Source organism: Bombus terrestris, chromosome 6 (assembly GCF_910591885.1).
Source record: "Bombus terrestris chromosome 6, iyBomTerr1.2, whole genome shotgun sequence".
NCBI lineage: Eukaryota > Metazoa > Arthropoda > Insecta > Hymenoptera > Apidae > Bombus > Bombus terrestris.
The window spans coordinates 367,285-389,113 of NC_063274.1; the positions used below are offsets into that span (position 1 = coordinate 367,285).

At 46.1% G+C, this 21,829-nt stretch overlaps 1 protein-coding gene across 6 annotated transcripts in view; it reads left to right on the top strand.

The window, feature by feature from the left end:
* Nucleotides 1-21,829, top strand: part of LOC100643146 (AT-rich interactive domain-containing protein 2) — a 57,120-nt gene that overhangs the window by 14,381 nt on the left and 20,910 nt on the right. For 4 of the 6 annotated variants that reach the window (XR_007224373.1, XM_012319345.3, XM_012319346.3 and 1 more), the window contains exons 3-4: nucleotides 16,477-16,574; nucleotides 21,045-21,196. Coding sequence is in view for 3 of the 6 variants with exons in the window: in XM_012319345.3 (XP_012174735.2) it covers nucleotides 16,477-16,574; nucleotides 21,045-21,196 (250 nt within the window). In the remaining 3 variants the exon portion in view is untranslated. Of the gene's footprint in view, nucleotides 1-124; nucleotides 136-7,805; nucleotides 7,813-16,476; nucleotides 16,575-21,044; nucleotides 21,197-21,829 lie in introns of those variants that run through there. The other 2 variants (XM_048406685.1, XM_048406686.1) reach the window with 2 other exon arrangements.

The window sequence follows — 21,829 nt, forward strand, 5'->3', positions numbered from 1 at the left end:
TCGGCAACGTCGCTCTGGCAGTACGCGGGGGAGGGGGCAGTCAAGCTCTCACACATCGAATGACGAGGAGACCGACCTCATGCCCTGCACACATGTGCAGCCGGGGACACCGAAGAGAACTGAGATGCCTGGCTGGTTGGTTGGTTGGTTGCTTGGTTGCTTACTTGGTTGCTTGCTTGCTTGCTTGCTGCTGCTGCTGCTGCTGCTGCTGTTTCGCTTGTTTTCTTGCCTGCGCGACTGTCCCACGCACGCGCTTCACTGACGGTGCATCTCTGTATCCAAATTGGCCAAGTACTTTTCACTCGGAGATTCGTTTTTTTTTGTTACGGAAAAAATAAGTATCTGCTGTCTCTCTTGTCTCTTCAAATTATTTAGCTTGTTGTATGTTCTTTCGGAAAAAATCCATAATCAGAATTCTCGAACGAAGGAAAATGTTCGTTAAATGGAATATCGTTTTCATTGAAATATGAATTGTTTGACTGTTTGAAAGGCGTTGAATAGAAAGCGTTTACTTTTCCGTCGTTAGATTCCTGTTTCTGAAAATAAAATTGATCAAAAACGGTACATTCTTTATACGAAACGAGACTGTTTCGTGTACCAAGTGCTTTGACAAGTGTACCTTTCACGGATACGTGAACGTACATACACGATACCGTTAAATCGACCAATTGAATGGTTCGACGTCGAATTACGTACATATGCTTCTCTTATAGCGCATTAAAGTATTACATTGGACTGGTTTCAAACGTGCATAGCATCGTTTATAATACCAACATTGAACTTATACCCAAAAGGCTAAAGAAACGTCAAGTTTATCGTAAGAGCCTATATAACCTCGTTTCGAAGGATCGAGCTGGTAAGATCGGATCGCTGGCTCGCGAACGGTATTACTTCGATGGTCGCATGATTCGCTACAGTGGAGGCATTCCTCTTTTTGCTCGTCCCTCGATCGTAGGTAACGACACCTACTACCTCCTTGGCGAATGTCGCGTGTGGTGATGCCGTACGATCGGAGTAGCAAGTAACGCGGAGAGAAAGAGACGGAAAGAATTGGAAAGCGAGAATCGCTCGAGTGGAAGGGAGATGGTGGCATGCCGCGGCGTTGCCATTCTGTCAGCCGAGGGCAGACCACTTCCGAGAGTACGCCTCGTGGTGGCTATAGTGCGGCAACGTTGCTTCGACAAGATTAAATAGAGATAGCCTGAGGTATACGCTCCGCCGTCGTAAGATGGGCTCACCGTTAGTCGAGGAAGAAGTGAGACGGATAAAGGACAGCTAAAGGGAAGCATATCGCCTCAATTCGAACTCGTCGATCGTTCTCTTACCAACGCGAAAACGTCTAACGCGTAACTTTTTAAACGCGTCGCAGCCGTTGTTGATATTTCCTTTTCGTTTCTACGATTTTTCCTTTAGTTTCTTCCTTTCATGGAAATTAAAAGTGTATTTAGGATGCATATCGTGTATATACTGAAACGTTTGGATTAGCGGAATAAACGTTATTGTCGTGAGATTGGAAGCAGCCGAGTAACGCAGCTAATAAATCATACCACGTATTGTCGAAATGTTCTAAACGTTTTAAAATGTGTTTGAATATTGGACGATATTGTTACCAATTTGAAAATAAACCATTTGAGAACTAAATTACAAATATAAATTGCACATCCACGTTTGAATCGATCAACTTTTATTGTATACAGTTTATTATTGCAAACGAAGTATCCCATTTTTGGTTTGATCGCTAGTGCAAGCTACTACGCGTTAAATGACTGTAAGGGAGAAATTCTGTATCTATCGTATATGGATAAAAGTGTGTTCGACTTGCCATTGTCGCGACTCCGCAAGCAAGTTGGTTCAAGTTGACGCGTTATAGAATTTCTGGTACTGCGTCACCTTGACACCAAGTGAAATTTGCTTTTTAAACGGAATACAAAATATAAATAACTTGCCTGTACAATTAAAAAAATATGTTGCACATGAAACACCAGGGTGGCATGTTTAAAATCATCCAACGTTCTTAGTTACGTTTCAAAATTCTACTAATTCAGAGTCTTCTAATTTGTTTTTAACGAAGCTCGAAACTTTCCATTTAAACACGTCGATATATAGAAAGTTGTTGGCGTCGTGTTGCTTTTGTCTGCGAACAGAACTCGTTGGAAATCTTTCGCGAATGCTTGCCTGGTCGAGCGATCGCGTTCGTGGGTGGGGTGGGCGAGATAAATACAGTAGCCCCCTCCCCCATGCTTGGAAAGTATCTCTCTCGCGTATAGAGCTCTATAGAGGTGGAAAAATTGCCAGAAATATAGAATAAATCTTTTCACGTACATAAATATTTAACATCGACGTGTTAGAAGATACGTTTGACCTTAGAGAAATATGCGAACGATTATGAATCTATTATTTCCTTTTGGAATTGACCTATCGCATCTATCTGTGCGAAGGTTATGGTACTTTTTCATTTTGTATTAAGAAGAGCTATAGTAATGTTTTGTCATATCGTACGAAATCGTATTTGCGATCGTAGCCGGCAAGCAGAATTAGGAAAATCGTGTAAAATCAGTTAGGCACCGAAGTATGCTTGTTCGGAACAATTATCGATTAAACTAAATTAAACGGTTTTTCAGGTTAATTGGAAAATTCCCCTTACTCGTCGTGCTTGCTCTTACACCAGGACGGAAAAATTTCGAGAAAATGTAGCCGATTCGTTTGGTTCACGAGTGACTCATATGCAATTCCGAGTATCAGCAATTCATTGGTACGACCGAGGCTTGCGTTAATTTACGACCTCGTCGTATTTCTTCTATCGATTATATATATCGTATTTATATATTATATACGAGGATCTACGGTAATTGAAGCTTTTTTTGTCGTTCCCATTTCTGCACCGTGCACGAGATACATCGGTATTAATGGCCTTGGCCGAGCAGTTGGTAAGCCATCGTTCGAACACGAGCCATCGCCAGAGGTCACTGTACTTACCTTTTCTCTTTCCTCTCGTTCGCTCTTGCTTCGTTCCTTTGTCACATCGGCTTCGACCCATTTGCGGCGTACGCATGTTCGCGCGCTTTCCGTGTCTTTCTACTTTGTCTCGTCTTGGCCCGAAGCTTTCTCGTCAACTTGTCAGCTGGAACGTCTGCAACCGTGGTTCTCTTTTTAACGAAAAACACCTTTTGCTCACCAAGTTGAAAACGAATGTTTCTCCGTAGCTGGTGTTTTCTTACTGACTCGATGCTGGTTGTGTCGTACTTTCCGTCGATTATTTTCGACGGCATTCGAAGAAACAATTTGCGATCATCTATATAGGATCGAGTGAAGATATTTGTATCGATTAGAGTCGGTAGAATATCGATTTTTACCTGACCTTAGAGAAATTGACGAATCTCGCAATATGCAAATACGTTTGTGCATTTTTGTAATACTTTTGTTGTATCGAAGAACCATACGTAACTTGTCGATGAACGTGAAGATTCGGAATATTATTTAATTTTTGACATTGAAAATGGTGGAAAAGCTGAGCGCGTGTTTCTTAATCTGTATTATCTGTGGCGGCAGTCGGGTAGCTGGATAACCCGTTGGCACACGCGCCATTAAAGAATGATCGTAAAAGTGGCGGTAGTTATCTGAAACGAGCGTAGCGTTCGGTTTAAGATAAATCGTGCAGTGGCGGTCTAATCCTCGCGTTATTAATACTCTTGTGGTTCGAGAAGTAACGCGTAACAATAATTCCCATTATCGCATTTACGTTATCTGTAATGGATTGAGAATTGAAATTTGTATGATTTTTAGATGCCATCAAGAGGGTTAGCCGTTCAAATGAGGTGATGTTTTGATGAAAACGAGCGAGTCTGTACAAACTAAATGTTGAATAAAACTTGTGAAATTCAATTATACGGTATTTCATTCATTTCTGGCGTTTGATTATATTTCTAACGTTATGCAACGATCGTTAATATTTGAAGAAAAACTTTGGGTTACGCGGTAAAAGTGAATTGTTTTTGCGTTTAAGGGAAATATTATTTGCATGCAAATTTATGCGAAAGTCGCGCGTATTTGCGAAGCGTATTTGCCGCGCATAGAATCGCAAGAAAATGAAAGATTCGATATTATTAAATTTTATTTTCAGTTTTCAATTTTCTGCAAATTTTCAAGCGATGGGAATCGTAGTAGCACCCACTATACCTGCTTGCAAGGAATATGGTACAAAGGAAAGTAAGATTGTACCTGAAAAAGTGTTCGGCTTTCTAGACATTTCGCTTCGCGTCGTTTCGTTCTACGATAGGAAGGAATTTTTGATAGATACTGCAACGTGGGCGGCCATCGTAATAAGTTGAGTCTGGCGGACACGGTATCTCATTGGAACACACTCGTCGCACTGTGACTCTGGTAGATTAGTTTATCTTATGTAACGAGTTAGCATGGAGACAGAGAAAGAGTATGGCCATTGTTTGGTTTGCGACAACTGTGTGCGCACAACGTGGCAGCCGCATGAGTTCGCAGATGTGCCTCGACTGTCGACCGTTGCCCGTTGCCCGTCGCCCGTCGCCCGTGGCCCGTAGCCCGTCGTGTTGCGTCGGTTCGAGCTTTTCGCCCAAAAAGCGTATTCATATACCGATATTTACACACCGTCCGTTTCGTGCTTTGCTGAAAGAAAGACCGAAGTCTTCGAGATGTTGAAATACGTAAATGTTTTCTGTATAAGACGTTGAAAGAGAAAAACGATAGGCTAGAAGATGTTGCTCGTAGCATTTCGATGTAGCACGAATATCGGTGTCCGCGTCAACCTTCCGATAGACAGATTATCTTTCGTATTTTCGAGATAGTTATGTACATACATACGCACGATGCACAACGCACGATGGTCGTTGTTCGTTAGGTAGCGGAGAATACTCGGGAATGTTTTCGAGTGCGCGTTTATCCCGAAAGAAATCGAAGAAAACTGTATTTTCTCTATGAACAAATTTGAAAAATCGATTTCTTCGTTGCTCCGTTTGCGTCTGCTATACCTCAGCCGAGGTGGCACTCGTACGTGTTATCCGTGAAGCCGATGGACCGGACGAACGTGCTAACGGCGAAACGTTTGATTTCTGCGAGATGAATGCGAGACTTCGAATCGCATACCGCGTTGATCAATAAATTATCGACCGAGTAATTTTCAACACCACGTCCGATAAAAATTCCATTTATCGATATAACAATTTTCTCGAGTATAAATTTCGTTTGAAAAGTTTGAAGGTAGATTAAAGCTAAAAAATTTAGTCGATACGTAACGCTTTTAAAATTTGTATAACTTGTTTTTTTATTTAATTTGAGAAATTCGGATTCGTACGTGCATACGTGCAACAACGAGGATATGGTGCTGAAATAAAACGCCAAGTTTTTCGAAACGCTGTTTCTGGCTAATATCTATTTTTTCATGTATTTTCATCGTTCAATCGCAAAACCGATCTTACCACTTATATAATCTCTTACGTGTACGTTGATAATATTATTAGTGTACACGCTATACATACTAGTCCTTTTACGCGCGTGCCATTCGATACGAGAAATCTCGGAATTTCGCAGGCGATCGATCGCAGCATTCGAATCAGTTAAAAAAGATTTTTCTTTTTTTTTTTTTTTTAATTTGTTTGACGTTAACAAACAGATCGTTTGTTCCTATACGTCGAACATCGCGAAGAACCACGTTCGAGTAATATTATTTATTTAGATTTTATTCCGGAAGGATGGACTTTTGTTTCTACGTTGATCAAGTATGTCTCCCTTTCCTTTTCCCTCCCCCTTTTCTTCTTCTTATTTTGTTTTCGAGGAAAATGCTACAAGCCATTAAAGTCTTAAATCTTTGTTTTTCCGTGTATCGACCGTCTGTGTATCGAACAACTGAAAATACAATTTGAACGTAAAAATTGATTGGAAAGGCAAACTTGTTGCATGCATTCGATAAACACGACTGATTTGATCGCGGAGTGTAGGAACGACAGCCGCTACCTGATCCCGTCTGAGTAGTTACCGCGTCGTTACAGCATCTGTGATAGCATCGCGATCGTCTATGGTAGAAGAAGGAGCGGCTGTTCTTCTCTCGTCGCGAATTACGTGGCCTCTCAACCGCGCGCATTGCGTATTCCATTGTCGTTGACTGTATGCACGTTTATTACGCGGACGCGACCTCTATCCAACTACTACGCGTACCGTGAAACCGAACACTCGGCGTTCATCGGACCGTCGATCGAACGATTACGCGCTACTAAAGTATAGGATATCGTAATTACCGCCAATTATCGGGCAAGTTGGCTGGCACCGCGACCAATCTCTCATATAGGTGATATATAGTCGCGTTTATTACATCGTATCGTTTCGAAGCTGTGGAAATCTTTTTGGGAACACGCCATACGCTTAACGCGAATTCTAGTTTTCCGCTTTCAAGGGGTGTACACATTACGTACAATTACGAGTCGATCTTTCTCGATATCGTCCTGGCGCCCGTTCGGCCCACGAACAAAGTTGCCACATGTTTCGCCGAATCGAGCGATATAATTACGCAAGAACAACGAGATCTATCTTATTATAATGGTACAACGCGAAAGAATATGGGCGGTAAAACAAGCCCGAACCATTTCGCCGCTGCAAATCTTCGATCGATGCGAACGTCATCGTTCGATACCGCTCGAATTTCAAACGCCAAGGCTCTGAAAAACACTCGCATCCGTCCAAGTTTCATCAGCGCCAACCCGCGAACCTGTCTATACGCTCGTCGTACGAGCAAGCAGCGTCCCTTACGCGTCAGCTGCCTACCAACCCTTGAAGCAGCCGTCGATGGTTTGGCGCGGATATCGAGGTCATCCTGGCCTTTCCGTATCGGGCCGCTACTTCCGTTCGCTGCTATACGCTCGTGCCTGCTCCCTCGCGAGTGCTCTGGCGCACATAGTTAGGCAGCCAGGCGCGCATACGCGCTCGCTCTCGCTCTCTCCCCCTCCCCCGAGAGAGGCACCGGCGAGAGCTCTCCCTATACGTGTACGCACGCGAAGACTTCTTCGTCCGTTCGCGTTCATTCAGAGTTCACAGTCAGTCAGTCACCAGCACACCTCCACCGATCAGCTGATCCCGACGACGACGGCAGACTGCGCGTCGCCAACCCCTCCGCCCTCCTACCCTTCTTCTCCACACCCGTCCCTCCTCCTCCACCTCCTCCTCCTCCTACCTCCTACCTCCTCCGCCACCTCCTCCTGCTGCTGGTCGTTCTACTACTACTGCCGGTACTGGTGCCGGTGCCGGTGCTGGTGCCGGTGCCGGTGCTGGTGCCGGTGCCGGTGCTGGTGCCGGTGCCGGTGATGGTGCCGGTGCTGGTGCTGGTGTTGGTGTTGGTGTTGGTGTTGGTGCTGGTGCTGGTGCTGGTGCTGGTGCTGGTGCTGGTGCTGGTGCTGGTGCTGGTGCTGGTGCTGGTGCTGGTGCTGGTGCTGGTGCTGGTGCTGCTGTTACTGCTGATGCTGCTGTTACTGCTGATGCTGCTGTTACTGCTGGTGCTACTGCTGCCCCTTCACCCTCTGGTGGACGATCAGCTGACTGAGAACTGTCAGTCGTGTGCTTGCGAGTTCACGCGATGGTGGGGCTCTCCGCGCGATCCAAGTTGCTTGCTTTTTGCTGTGCAGGACCGCGACGCGAGACGATGCGCCGCGCCGAATCACGCGACACCGTGTCCCGTGCCGCTGTCCAAGGTTGCGCGAATCTCGCCGACAATTCGGTTACCGACCGTCGTGCCAGAAACTAGAAACCGATACGGCTAACTGTTGGGTTCAGTGATTCGAATGCAAAGGATATGGGGTAAGAAGGTTAATAGTTGGCGTTAGCGAGTGGCTGATATATCTGGAAACGCGTGGTGCCATTCGTCGGAGAACCTTCGAACGATACGTGCATCCATTTCGATATTTACCTGATCTTAGCTTTGTCCACCGTTTCGGCACAAGTTGCCGTTAATAGAATCGCTGTCGTCTCTTTGTCTTTTTCTTTCGTTCGAACGAAAACCGCGTCGCAGAAAACCGGACGGATACTTTGTCGTCGATCTGTTTCTAACTTGTAAATAATAGAACTCGCTTGTTCCATTTAAGAGTCCCAACTTTAAGCGTATTAAAATTCGACGTCGAAGAATTGACTTTACGCGTATAAAGAATTTTGCGAACAAATCGCTTACGTGATTTCGTGCCTCGAGTACACCGATCCTGAAATTCCCCTAATTGGTACTCGATACTCGAGATGCTAAGAAGAAGTTGCGATCGAAGTAGGTTTGCGCTTACAATTAACCACGTTGTTTGGATTTCTTGCTCGTATCGCGAAGCATAGAGTGGAGCGGAAACGGAGAAAAACGATCGCCGTGATTTCAAGTAGATCTCGAGTCGAACGTTCACCGGGGCGGTACTTACTTGGTCGGTATTCTGGGAACAGGGTTCTTGGCTCTCTTCGTTGCGTTTATCGTCGATCATCGCCTGTGGAATTTATAATGATCCGTGTATCGTCTGGTAGATTCGGAAGTCGATGAATTGACAGGTGTTTCAGGCCATTTTGTTACGACAGACGCGCATTGTACAAAGAGATCGGATTCGTCGGATCGTAAATTTAATCGTGGCTGAATCTAACGAGACGACGGTAACAATTATAATCGACTGTACGCGCTTGATATTTGCGAGCAGCTCGTATTTCTTATAGATTTATCTCGTTCTTAAAGAAGAACGCACTTGTATCAGCATTTTTTAATAAAACTCTCGATCGATCGCTTCGACTTGGTAGCCGTAAAAAAATCTCTTCGTAAAACGTATACGTACGTTATATATTTGTTATAGCATTTTCATACTGGTTAATTAGATTCGCGTATATGAAACGCGGTATCGTTTACTAGTAGTTTTGCATGACTAGAAACGTTCGATGGAACCGCGAAGGAAAGGAGGCGTGCAACGCGCGTACGTATATGCAAATACTTTTTAGAACCACTCTACGTGTATTGCAAACGATAGAAAATCGCTGCAAACGAAAACGAATACGTTGATCCGTAGGAACGCGAGGATCAAAACATCCGCGGCTCGTCTCAAAAATATGCCGACGAATCGTGGATACTACGTTTGGCGGCATTGTCGAGATCGTTGGTCGTGTCGAACGGAACATCGAAAGTAGGACGTCGATGCAAAGATTTATCCTCTGTGTGCGTGCGTGTGAGTAGCGTCTTGCTGTCGGCTTCGAGCCCCACGTACGATACACACAGCTGCGCTGCGTCGGCTACATCTATCGGTTTCGCCTTACTTTACTTCATAGCCGATGAGAGACAGACAAATGTATCAGCGTGCTCGTAATTCCAACCAGTTCTCCGTCTCCTCGAGCAGACAGGCCGATTGGAAAATATAAAACGCGAAAAAGCTGGGAACCAGTTCGCTGCTGAAAAACTAATTCATCGTTGGTAATAATCGTGGTAAATACGTGATATATTTTGCACGGGGGGGGGGGGGGGGGGAAGAAGAATCGAGAATTGCATCGTGTAGCGTATCCTACTAGCGTACTTATCCTATTTTCAGCAAAACATACGCTTGCTCCATTTTTTCGCCGTTTCGACTCGCGTTAATTCGTTCGAAAAATCCGAAGAAATTCTAATAAAGGTATTTTTCTACTGCGCGTGAATTATTTAAGAAAAAACTGAGCAGAAAAACAAGATCGTCGTGAAATTAACATTTTCTTTTTCGTGGTATTTTATCGTCTTAAAATCTCTACAAGTACGTCGCAAGTGTCGTCGTACCTATTCGGCCGGTCGATCGGTCGCGATTGGTATATTCGTGTTAAAATCGTAGGCACGTAATTCGCGAGAGTAGTAATAAAATATTGCGTGTCGCGAACAACGCGAACAAGTTTGAATTTCCTCTATCGATCGCGACTAAAAGACGCGTCGTTCGAACGTTAAACAGAGATACGTACATATATTCGTAGATTATTTCTGTGATAGAAAATCGATGTTGTATTTGTTTCTTTGATATCGCAAATACGTAAATAATGAAAAATATACAACAACGTAATACACGTCGGATTAATTAACGCAAATAAGAAGACGAGTCGTTCGAACGGAATATATCGTTCGTATCGGTGCATGTACGTGAAATATGTACGCGAGATCGTGGATCGATGAATTCAAATTGCGTACGATATTTCCTTCGAGTACGTCGCGTTAAAACGGTGAGCGACCAATGCCGACGTATATAACCGTGGAAGGAACGAAGGTATCGGCGCTATCCATTCGTTGGAGACGTTTGAAACGATCTTCTCGGTGTCGGTAACGCGGCTGACCACCGGAAGGCCGCCACCGACGAGCGATCTTCTAGACGAGCAGCCGGCTATCCTCACCACCGTACAGCGGGGGATGATGAGCGTGGTAACAGGGTTCGAGACACGCGGTCGGCCGCCGCAGTCGATGTATCTGTTCAACGACGAGATCGAGACTGGTTAAAATCTCGGGTGCGAGGCACGCGGCGCGCGACGCGACGCTGGAAACGCGAAAAAGCCGAGCGATAGAGCGCGAAAACGGCGGCGCGCGCGGAGCCATAGGCCAGAGAGTGTAGCTGGCGGGCCGGTGCGGTGCAGCATGGACACCGGGGCGTTAGGGAGGAGGAGAGCGTGTGCGAGAAGGGGCGGGAGAGAGGGGCAGCGAGAGAGAGAGAGAGAGAGAGAGAGGAAGAGAGAGACCATGTCCTACCCCAACGAGCACGTGGTGGCAAAGACACTTTCATCGTGCAGTCCCTCGGAGGCGAACGAACACGTGGATAGCGTTCGACGCTCTCGAAGAACGTCTCCGCGCATGCGCTGTGTAATTCATACTGTCAAGGTCAAGCAAAGTCGCACGATTACAGCCGAGACGGGGGCATCCGCGTGTGCCGGTGCTGCTATGCTACCTAATCGGCGCCAGTAAATCGCGCCTATGTACATGTATATGTATACTTGGACTGGGATGTAATAATAGGCAGGCAGGCGAGCGTCCTCTTCGTACGCTTTAGACCCGCGCTCTTGCTTCTTGTTGCTCTCGACTAATCGGTAGTCCGTGTCCGCGTCGTTTGTAAAGCACGTAGAACTTGGCGAAAATAAGGGAAGCACATTTTTTTTGGAAGCGTGTGGCATACGGACTTGCATCGCATAGCATTGCAAGCGCCAAAATGTCACGATTTGTCGCAGGTATTAAGGCTACCGCAAGATAGAATCGAAATCGTAAGTTTCAACTTTACAAGCAATATCTCTTATACCGAAGTTCTTTCGAGTTTGAGACGCGTTTGCTATATCAATTTGTCAATTTATCTCGGTATCTGTCCCTGTGTGCCGCCATACGCACACGCGTACGCACACACACTATGATACGAAATGGTTTCCGTCCCTGTGTTCCTGTGGTAATGGTGCTTCTGCCAACCTTACACACAGGGGGCTATTCAGGGCGAACGGCATGTTTTGCGTTATTGTTGGTTTCGTCGCGTGTGGCGCGCTCGACGACGATGGCGCTCGCGGTGCATTGTTTCTGGTGGTAAAAGAGGATAATGGTGTATCGAGCGTGAATGGCGTTGATGATGGATGTTACGCTTTGCATAGGTTATGTATTATGATTGTACTCGGATAACCCGGAGCGGTTGGAATATGATTGGCGAGCATCGAATATTAATCTTTGGATACGACGAGAGCACTTTTAGTGACAGTAAGCGCGCGTACGTAAGATGCTACTGTAAGAGTGGTACGTGTTTATTTTATTGGTCGTTAAAAGCCGGTGATAGATAGCGATGCTCGTTGGCGATAGTCAGTCAACCACCCAATTTTATTTTATTTCCAGATTGTGAAATATTAACGAGTCGTAAACCGGAAATCTAGCTTGTTCGAGAATTCTTCGTTATTCTCAATTTAGCGTGGCCAGGTAACAACGAATTATTAAGAAATCGTAAGAAATAAATGGCGATGAGGCCGTTGTAGCTTTTACGACCATCCTTATTTTTCCTTATTAATCGCTTCGTATTATACGTTGTACTATTTTTATGATATAACGTTATTATAAATTATATATGCTATTGTTTTCAGACTTTCTCTATATATTTTGCAAGAGACGAATGATTTTTCAATGATTTGGTCGAAATGGCCGGAAATGCGTGGCAAATCGTAAATCTCTGAAATTTTCATCGTCGTTTCCAGCGCTTTTTATCTGTAACGTTTCAGTTTCTTAATACCGTCGGTAATACTACGTTTAATCGCATCGTTGGTCATATTTCGTTCTTACGTGATTCCTTGTTTCCACTTGTTCTTTCCTGATCTCTCTTAATTAAACGTCGACGAGTGGCGTGCTAGGAGTTCGCGTTGCTTGTTTTACCTTACCAAAGCTGCTTACAGTTTGTCACGATTTCCTTCTCTCCCTCTTTCTATATGGTTTCTCTGGATCAAACAAAAAGTTGCCGCAGCTCGAAGCAGATTCCTGTTAGCTTCTTTGTCGAGACTGGTAACTACTTCTTCCAGGCGACTTGCCTTTCTTACCTGCTTCTCCCCTTCGATCGAACGAGACGCTAGCCTTAGAGGTTCGAGCGAATTCTCGTTGGCCGATCTTTCTACGATCGTTGGCCGGTTCTCCGTGAGGAAACGAACGAAGAAATTTTTCAACGTACAAGTATCGTAGATAAGGCGGAAGAGCGTAACTCACTTTGGACTTTTTATGACGCGTGATGCGATACCGAGTACCTGGGCGTGCGTATTAATTGCACAGCAGCGGTTAACAATCGTAGTGAGAGATTAGCGTTTGTGTGAAAAGACAATGTCTGGCCGTGTCTTCGTCGAACGATATACCAGCACCTGATACGACAACTCCGATACAAATTGTCCCTGATAGATAAGAGATAGCACGCGTTAATCGCTAATAAAAGGTTATCGAAGTTGAGGTAGTTCTTTATCGGGGGAACAGAGAACCGTAAGGCGGGAGGTATCTCGATAAATCTCGCGTATCCTAACGTCTGCGTTTGTAGAATGTCCGATAACATCGGCTAAACCATAAAACTTTGTCTCTGCGTATGTTTACCAATGTAAATCTTTGCGTCTCTTTCTTTCTCTCTTAATTCCTTCTCAATTCTTTTTTCACGTTCTTATCGTTTTCTTACGCGCCAACGATTTCGCGTGCAAGGAAGACTCTTCAATTTCAGAGGCGTTGCCGTTAAGACTAATTTTTTCCGTATGAGAGGAACGAGTCGCTCGGTAGAATTTATAGAGGACAATTTAGTCCGACGGAACGAAATGTGTTAGCGTTTCAACGTTACGAGTATCGACGATTAATCGGCGAGTTTCGGATTACGTTTGCTGCGTAGAAAGTTCGACGTTGACGAATATTCTCGAATTTTGTCAGATTCGTGAAAATAATTACGCAAACAGTTTTCTCGCGGAACGTGATCGAATATTCAACCTTGGCAATTTTCGATTCTACGTTCCAGAAACCTTTTTCTCCGTTAGTTTACACGAATCGACGATTCTGGAAGATATACGGGAACGCGGCTTATTTGCCGTGCTAAAGCGATCCGTAACAGTTTCACTCGTTTCAGAGTCGCTTTGTCTCGCATCACGGCTACGTTTCACGGCTACCGAATGCTGTACAGCTAAAACGCGTAATCGCAGTTTGGTAGCGCGATATAGTCTCGATATACGCGGAGGATGGAACGCTCTCGTTGCGATTTTGGGAAAAATTGTATATCGGCGATTCAGCTACAACTGTTTATCGAATTTCGACGCGAAATTCGACGCGCACGTCGAATTTAAAACGACGCATCGCCATTGATCCGTCCGGTATCGAAATATGTTTATATTATATATATATATATATATATACGTATGTTTGCGTCGCTATAACGCGTAAGATACACGCTGTACGTTTCTATAAAAGCGTTTCTCCTTCGGGGATTAGCGAGTGATTGACACGTTGTAATCGAGTGTTTGTCGTAAGACGGTGAATTGCAACGTTCGTTGATCGTGTAAATCAATTGCGAATTTGTACGTTCTGACGCGCAGACTTTGCGGAAACGTCTCGTTTCGCATCAGAGCTAGCAATAATTTAAGGTCCGCTTATATAACGGCGTACTACTAATTTCGGCTTTTCACGCGTTAAATGTGGCGGCAATTTTCACAATCGTGATCCAGATTTCGAAGATCCGGATTCTAGTTAATCCGGATGCTTCGAAGAGACGGAATCGGTCGGTGGAAGAATATATCCTCGGCTCCGCTCTTATTCGTCTCAAGTTGAACGTTTATTTCGCGTGTTAAGGCGCGTTTTTAGGAGTTAAGACGCGTCGACAGGCGTCGTGTTACAGACGAACGCTGCTAAGCGTTCTTCGCGCCGCAAGTACGTATCGATCGTTCGCAAACGCCGGTTTCCCGATAAAAATACCGAAAGCGGTCGAACGATGCCAAAGGCCGTGGGAACAAAATATACGACTAATAGCTACGCACGCTGCACTACGACGGAGTTAAAACGAAAAGTACGCGTATGAAAAGGACATTCGTCGATGTACGATCGGGAGAACGTAAATCCGCGTGAGATCGGTGGTGCGAAGCGTTCCGTCAGTCGCAGCGTGCACGAGTTCCTTCGATCGAACGTTTCGCGTTCATCGACTGATCGGATATTTATCGCGCGACGCGTGCTGCGTTCGAGCGGTTTTGATGGGAGGCCGACGATGTCGCGAGGTCGTCCACGGTGGGGCGCCACATTCTCGATTCGTAAGGTTGAACGTCGGGACGACGAGAATAGCGAAGAAACGGGCGCGGATCCAGAGAGCACTGACCCAGTATGTCCGACCGTCGTCGATTTCGCTACTCGCTTCCCCCGCTCCGTTCTTCCGTTTTTTCGTTCTTTCGTTCTTCCGTTCTTCCGTTCGCGGCAAACGCGGCGCGCAACAGCGAAAAATCACCGCCTCCCGACTATATTTTCTCGCATTTATTTTGCCCTCGCCGGTAATTGCTACGAAGCGACAAACCAAAAAAAGAGAGAGAGAGAGAGAGAAATAATCGGGACGTCGCGATTACCGCCACGATCGTCGTATTGGCGCTAGGTACGCGCACCGAACCTGCTATTCGTCGATTTTATCCGCGAAGTTTAAGCGCCTGCAAGAACCATGCGAAGCGGATAAAGCGACAAAGCGTAGGTCGCTAGAAATACTTTTACGCGTATCGATATCGATAGGGTTAGTAGGGTGCGGGTTTCCTTGAAATTAACTCGTGTCGCACAAACGACGTAATTCAAAGTAATTTGCTGCGAAGCAAATCTTCTTACGAACGTATATTTCCGATACGATCGTTCGACGGTGATTAAGGAGAGACGTATCTATCGTACGGATAATGGTGGATACAAGTTTCCGAGGATCGAAAGTTTTCCCCCCGTACGCTCACGTATCGACGTTGTCGTGTACGTAATTTACAGAGCCCTACGAGGTAACCTGTCCGCGCCTATCGTACCAGGCTCGTATCTCTTCCTTTTATCTTCTTCTTCCGTTATCCCGATCCTCTACAAGCGCGTAAAGTATTCGCATTGTAACAACCTTTTACCTTTCTCCATTCTCCTTTCTCCTTTCTCCTTTATTCCGCTCCTCTCGCCTTAATTTCCGCCTACTTTTTGCGATTCCTTTCTTCGGATCACAGCCGAACGTCTCTCCGTCTTTCATTGCCGCCACGTACGCGTTGGCGGGAGCGCCGCGTATCGCGAGTCCGGACGATTATTTTTTCGACGCGCGCCCCAAGAAATTTATGCACCGCGCCGGGTCGCATTTTATCTTTAGGGCCTGCCGCTACCAGGAATTCCTCGGAAATCGTACGCGTACCATCCATCCCCAGCCTCGTATATCGTATCCTCGTATCCGTGCTCGCTCCGCCCGACGCCGACTGGCGGATCGCGTGCTTCGTAGATTCGGTAGAACGCATTGGCGTTCGACGCGGCAAAGAGGATCCGTCGAGTTTTCGCGAACGGAACCGTTAATTCGTTGGCCTCGAAAATAAACTCGAATCTCGAGCGTATCGGCTTTCTTATTCTTTTCGCCGATTCTTCTTTCCCGTAGATAAAGCGCGTCGCGATGATATCTTATGGGAACGGCCCGGGTCGATACGACGGAGCTACGCTAACGTCGCGATCCGTGTTCGCGAGCAGCGCGAATACTTTTGCTCTAGGAGGTGGTGATCGTTGGCGCGAACGACGCTATTTTTCCCTAGCATCGATCAGAGTCACGTCCGATGGTTGGCTCGGTCGATAGAACGAATCGGTGGATTTTCTCGGAAACGAAGGTGTTTACAGGCAAATTTCACCGCTTACTTTAACACGATCGAAAACCGATCGTCTCTTGGTCGCGGAGAATGTTGTACGCAGCTTCGACGAAGCGAAAGACGTCGATCGTTCTCTTGCGTTTGTTCGCAAACGTGGATCATACGTAGGTACGACGTATTGAATCGTTTCTCCGGTGTTTCGTGTTGCAGGTGAATACCAGAAACGAATGGGCATCGTTATGCGAACAATTCCATCTACCCAATGGCTGCGTGAACAGCGGGGTTGGCCTTAAACAAATTTACCTCAGGTAAGTTCCTACCATCGATCGCTTTATTTTAGAAACTCGCCGAGCTCGAACATCGCGTAAGAAACAATCGTATGGCCGAGTGTATCGCATATCCTCTTACGAACGCGTCTATCTCTCGGATTCAGAGAGCGTTTTAAGCAAAGTTTCGGAATTTCGGACTGTTCTCGATACTCGCGATTTCTATGGGGTTACGTTACCGCGGAATATCGAGCTTTTCTTCGCCGCTGCACGTTCTTTCGTCGTTGTGATTTACGAAATAACGCGAGCGATCTGTGCGCGTTTATGCGCACAGCTGTACGGGAAGTTGCGCGCGAGAAACGTTCCAGTCCGTGTTACCATACGTAAATACGTAAATACGTACGACACACGAGGCTCGTATTCCGCGAATTTCCGAGTAAATAGACGAAATGGTAGTAACGCTTATGCTGGTGACGCGACAAGCGTAACTATAATCCGTGTGCTCGTAAGCGAATAAACACGACCTTAATTCGCGCGTTTGTGCGTCTCGACGAATAACCTTCGATTTCGTCCATTTACGAGCGAGTAATGTTGTCACACGAGTCTACGAGTAAATAAACGAATTATACGTCATGTGCGACGAAAAGGCAACGCTCTCGAGATTGGTTCTCGACGGGATGGGCAAAACGTAGGTGAAAAATAGACTTCGAAGCGTAAGAGTAAGCGAGTCTGGTAGGAATTTGATTCGGGGTGAGCGAAACGCGAACGACTGTCGTGGCAAGACGCGTTGTGCTCCATTATGTCTGGCAGTCCGCGAGCGTCTGCAAGAGTAGGAGAGCGGCGATGTTTTACCGCGCGGTCGGCACTAGTCGGCAGCCGCGTATCGGCACTCTGCTACCTACGCCCCACCACCGCCGGCATTTTCCGTATCGTATAGTACGTACGTTCGTTCGTTCATTCATACTGGCCTCGCTGTGACGAGAGCCACGTGGTTCCTGAGTCGGTGTCCTCTCTCTCTCTCTCTCCCTCTCCCCCTTCCCCCTTCTCTCTCCCCCCTCGATTAAGCTCTCTCCGTGCAACCTTGTTACCGTGCGCCGCTTGCAAACAAGGACGCCGGTCGATTCTGTCGCTTCTTCGCCGGCTCTTTCGACCACGATCACGAAATTCCCAACCTATAGTTTCACGCAAGCGATGGACGATGTTTTCGTTGTTAATCTCGCGTCGTCATCCATCTGTGATACAAATGTGTGTAGGTTCGTAACGGATCGAGCGGATCGAGAACCGCATAAATTATCCAAACGTTTATAAGGTACCGCATCCAGATCGTCCTATTGCCGGAAGGAAATAAATTCCAGAGGAAGATTACCGGTGTCGTTGCTCCGTTGCACGCGGTTCGCGAGTAGCGCTTTGCTCCAACTACCTACCACCGCGTAACTATGAAACATAATACCAACTATAGAATAAAAATATGTAAGATAGAACTGTGTAGGCTAAAACGGAAACAAATTTATACGTAATGGGCTATATTTAGCGCGTTACAGGTAAACTATCGCAACAAAGTGAGAAGGCATAGCGATATCGAGCGGTAGTAGCGACGGCCTGTGCGTGGAACGACGGCTCTCTTCGACCGATTTAGTATTCGCAAACGTTGCGTCCTTTCGACACCCACGCCAACATTCATCGATATATCCGCGTATTCGATTTCCTACTTTACTTTTGCGAGAAATATTCGATTACGGTTAAACGTGGCAAGAAGCGTAGCGCGTTACACAGAACGCGGTACATTCGATATTAATAATATCGAATATTCTTCCGCTAGTTTTGCTCGCATCTACCGGCTAGAATCGCGGTAAACCGAGAACCTAGAATTTAAGTACGTTTGGAAATACGAACACGAAAATATACCGAGTCGATACGATTATACTTGTACGCTTGAATCTTAAATCTTAAATCTTAAATCGATCTTAAATCTACCGTAGGTGGATAATTGTAATGGAGACGGTGTAACGACCATAAGCGGATATACAAGATCGCTTTTAGCAATAACGGAACGCTGGCACGCTGACTGTAGCGCGAACGCGTTAGCTGTTGGGTCGGCGGCTACGACTGTCCACGTCGAAGTCGTCAATTTTTCGATCGAAGAAAGTCAATTTTTCAAAGTCTCTTTTTCACGTACTTTCGTTCCGATAGTTGCGATAGCTCTCGTTACAAAGTGGACTCCGGGGATCGAAATTCCGCTTACGAGAAGAAATCGAACCGCTTGCGAGAATTATCGCGCTATCGTCTATTAACGTCTATTAACGTCTATTCGCAACCATCGATCGCAACAATTCCAACAACGTAAAAGCGCTTCGTTGGTCGGATCGAAGGAAAGGAAAACGTTGCCTTCCGCGTATAAACGCGCGTAGTTGTACTCGGGCAAATTCCAACGCTTTATTCTGCGCCCGTCGTTCGACGTATATAATTATCGTAACGTTAAAGGTCTCCGCGATTTACGTATTTCCAGCCGTTACGTTACGCTTTGTAAATGCATCCGCTGTAAAAGATACTTGTTCGGATTAATCGGTTAACGCGTTCACAGGTGTCGTAGCCTTCCGCGTATTCGTGCGTTCGATCGACGTGAAATTACGCGGTTCGATGGAACGTAGCACGAAACTTCGAAGCAATTCGAATCGTTCGTAGTCGGGTGTTTCTGTTGCGAACGAATTTTTCCTTTCGTTCGAAGTAACAGGTAATCGTGAGTAGTTAGCGACGAGATACTTTGGAAAACGAACGTTCGACCGTCGACCACCAGCTTTACGCTCTTTTAAACGCTGTTTTTAAAGCGACTTTCGGAAGGCAGGAAATTACAAACCTGGAAAGTGTCGATTAATTCTGGTATCGCTAGCCACTACGACGGTCTCCGTGGCGGTAATCGCTATGGCCGGCGTATTCATTTTCCTTCGGTACCTTTATTCTCTTGCGTCTTTGCGAAAATATATCGATATCGATATTCCAGTCACGCTTCTACGTACAGTTTGACACGGGTGTCGGACGTTCGTCTCGAACGCGACGCGAGCACGATGATAGATAAATATTGGCAAAGGAGGACCGAAGGAAAGGAAAAGAGACAAAAGGGGGACGAGACGTATTCTAGGTAGCGTGGTCGGTTGGTTCGTAGCCGGTCGACGCGGAATCCGGCGAACGCGTGACTTCTACCGTCATATGTTACCGGCGATTCTCGATTCTCGATCTACGCGGCGGACGGCGAATGGCGCACGGACGGACAGCAGGGGGCCAGAGCGAACCGCTGGTCAAAGCGCTGGTCCGTGCTCGATCCGCGTCTACACCGAGCAGCGGCCAATCAGGCTCTGGCTCGGTGCTTCGACGATCCGCACCTTCCGTGCTCTACGTCGGTGCATGAATGGATCCATTGCACCTACCCCCCGCCACTTTCTTTCGCCCATCCACGACCACGTCTACTCTGCTCTATTCTATTCCATTCTACTCTCCTCCCCTCCACTTTTCCTTTTTATCGTTATTATCGTTATCAGTCGTGCAAACTCCTGACCGTTGTGTTTACGCGCGACGCTCTTTTCCTTTTGTTCGTTGCTGGTCGCGGTTAGTCTGCCCGTTGCGTCGACTCGGCTACGACTGCTGCTTCGCGTAGTACCGTCTTCCTCCCCGTGAAAAAATTGTGCATCGGATAAAGTAAGAAGCGGATGATTTTTCCATGTGTCGTCGTAGCTTCGGAGATATTCGGAGAAAAAAATAAACGTATGCGACGCTGTTAAAAGCGTCGTCTGTTGCAACTCGTAGCTCGATTACGCGTTTACTTTTGGTTAAAATGATAACGAATCGATTGTAAAGATAGCAGGCCTCAAATTGACCATTGTAAACGATCATAGAGAATGTAACGCGTTCGATCTTCCTTTGTAAACGGAAGATAAGCATTGGTAAGCAACACGGATGCGCAACTGTAGGCAGAATTCGTAGGCTGTATTTATACCTATGAAAGAATATGATTCAAAATATCGAAAGACGGTCGTGATCGAAGAGCAGTTAGCTTTTCTAAAGTTTACTAAAAGTCACGCGACGCGGTTCCGTATGGAAACTCGAAGGGATCGACGAATGAGAATGGAACGGAGATTGTCAAAGGCGATGCGCTCGAACGATATTTTCTTGGGCCATTAGCGTTCTTCGAGGAGAACACACGGCCCAGTGTCGCGTACGTTTGTATTCCGTTAGGTTCGGCGGCCGTCTTTCGTATTCGTAAAGTCGGTACGAAGAAACGATTGTTTATCGTTTACTATCGCCGAAATTAGATATTTCCTCGTCTGTCTCGATTCGATGGACGAATAAAAGGGATCTAAACGCGATAAGAACGGTAGTTTAAGCCATTTTTGGCTATTTCTTGCCTGCATAGCGTAGAGTGTCAACTTATTTGTTAGTACGACGTATTTCGCTGCGAGAATATAATCGGATAATTTAGCGAATTATCGTAGCACGTAACAGAGTGGTGTGTTATTTCAGGTATCTGGACAGGTATGAGAAGGTACATTTTCTAGGAGAGGATGGCCAACAAGCTGACGACGACGACGAGGATTCTAGACACAGAAAGTGGTCTGCCAGGGCATTACACTCCGTTCCTCTTACTTATAATCATCATCAACACAATGTCGCAGGTAATTATCAAATCCCATTACCTTAAAGTTAAATCCCTAAGCCCTAGCCGATAACTAGATTGCTGCTACGGAAATCAATTTCAACAACCGGTAGGGATAACGGTGACGAGTTAACGACGCAAAATCTCAGCCAATTAACCTTGCGTTACCGTAACCGCGTTACACGTTACACGCTTCTGCGAAAAGAACTACCGTGCCCTTTGTGCGCGATCTTCCGTTCCTCGTTCCTCGTTCCTATCCGATATCCATCCGAATTTTCGAACCGTCGCGCCGTCCTGCCTTTCCAATCGCATTTTTGTCGCGCGAAGCCCGCAGCGTTTGCCGAATCGACCGCTGAATTTACGATCGTTCCTGATAAACCGTTTTAACCGAACTTACGCAGCCCTGTACTCGTCGCGCCGCATTTCGCATGTACGTGCACACGCACCAACCACTTTCAAATCCGTTTTCCATCGTGTATCGTTCCTCTATTTTTCTCTCTCTTTCCCACTATCGTCCACGTATACATGAATTTAGAAACGTACGTGCATCACCCAGGTATATGGATATCATGCGTGTGTGCGAAGGGGGTATGCATACGTGTCAGGTGCCACGGTTCAATAATTCGCCGCGTTAGCAATTTCCGTTTGTCAG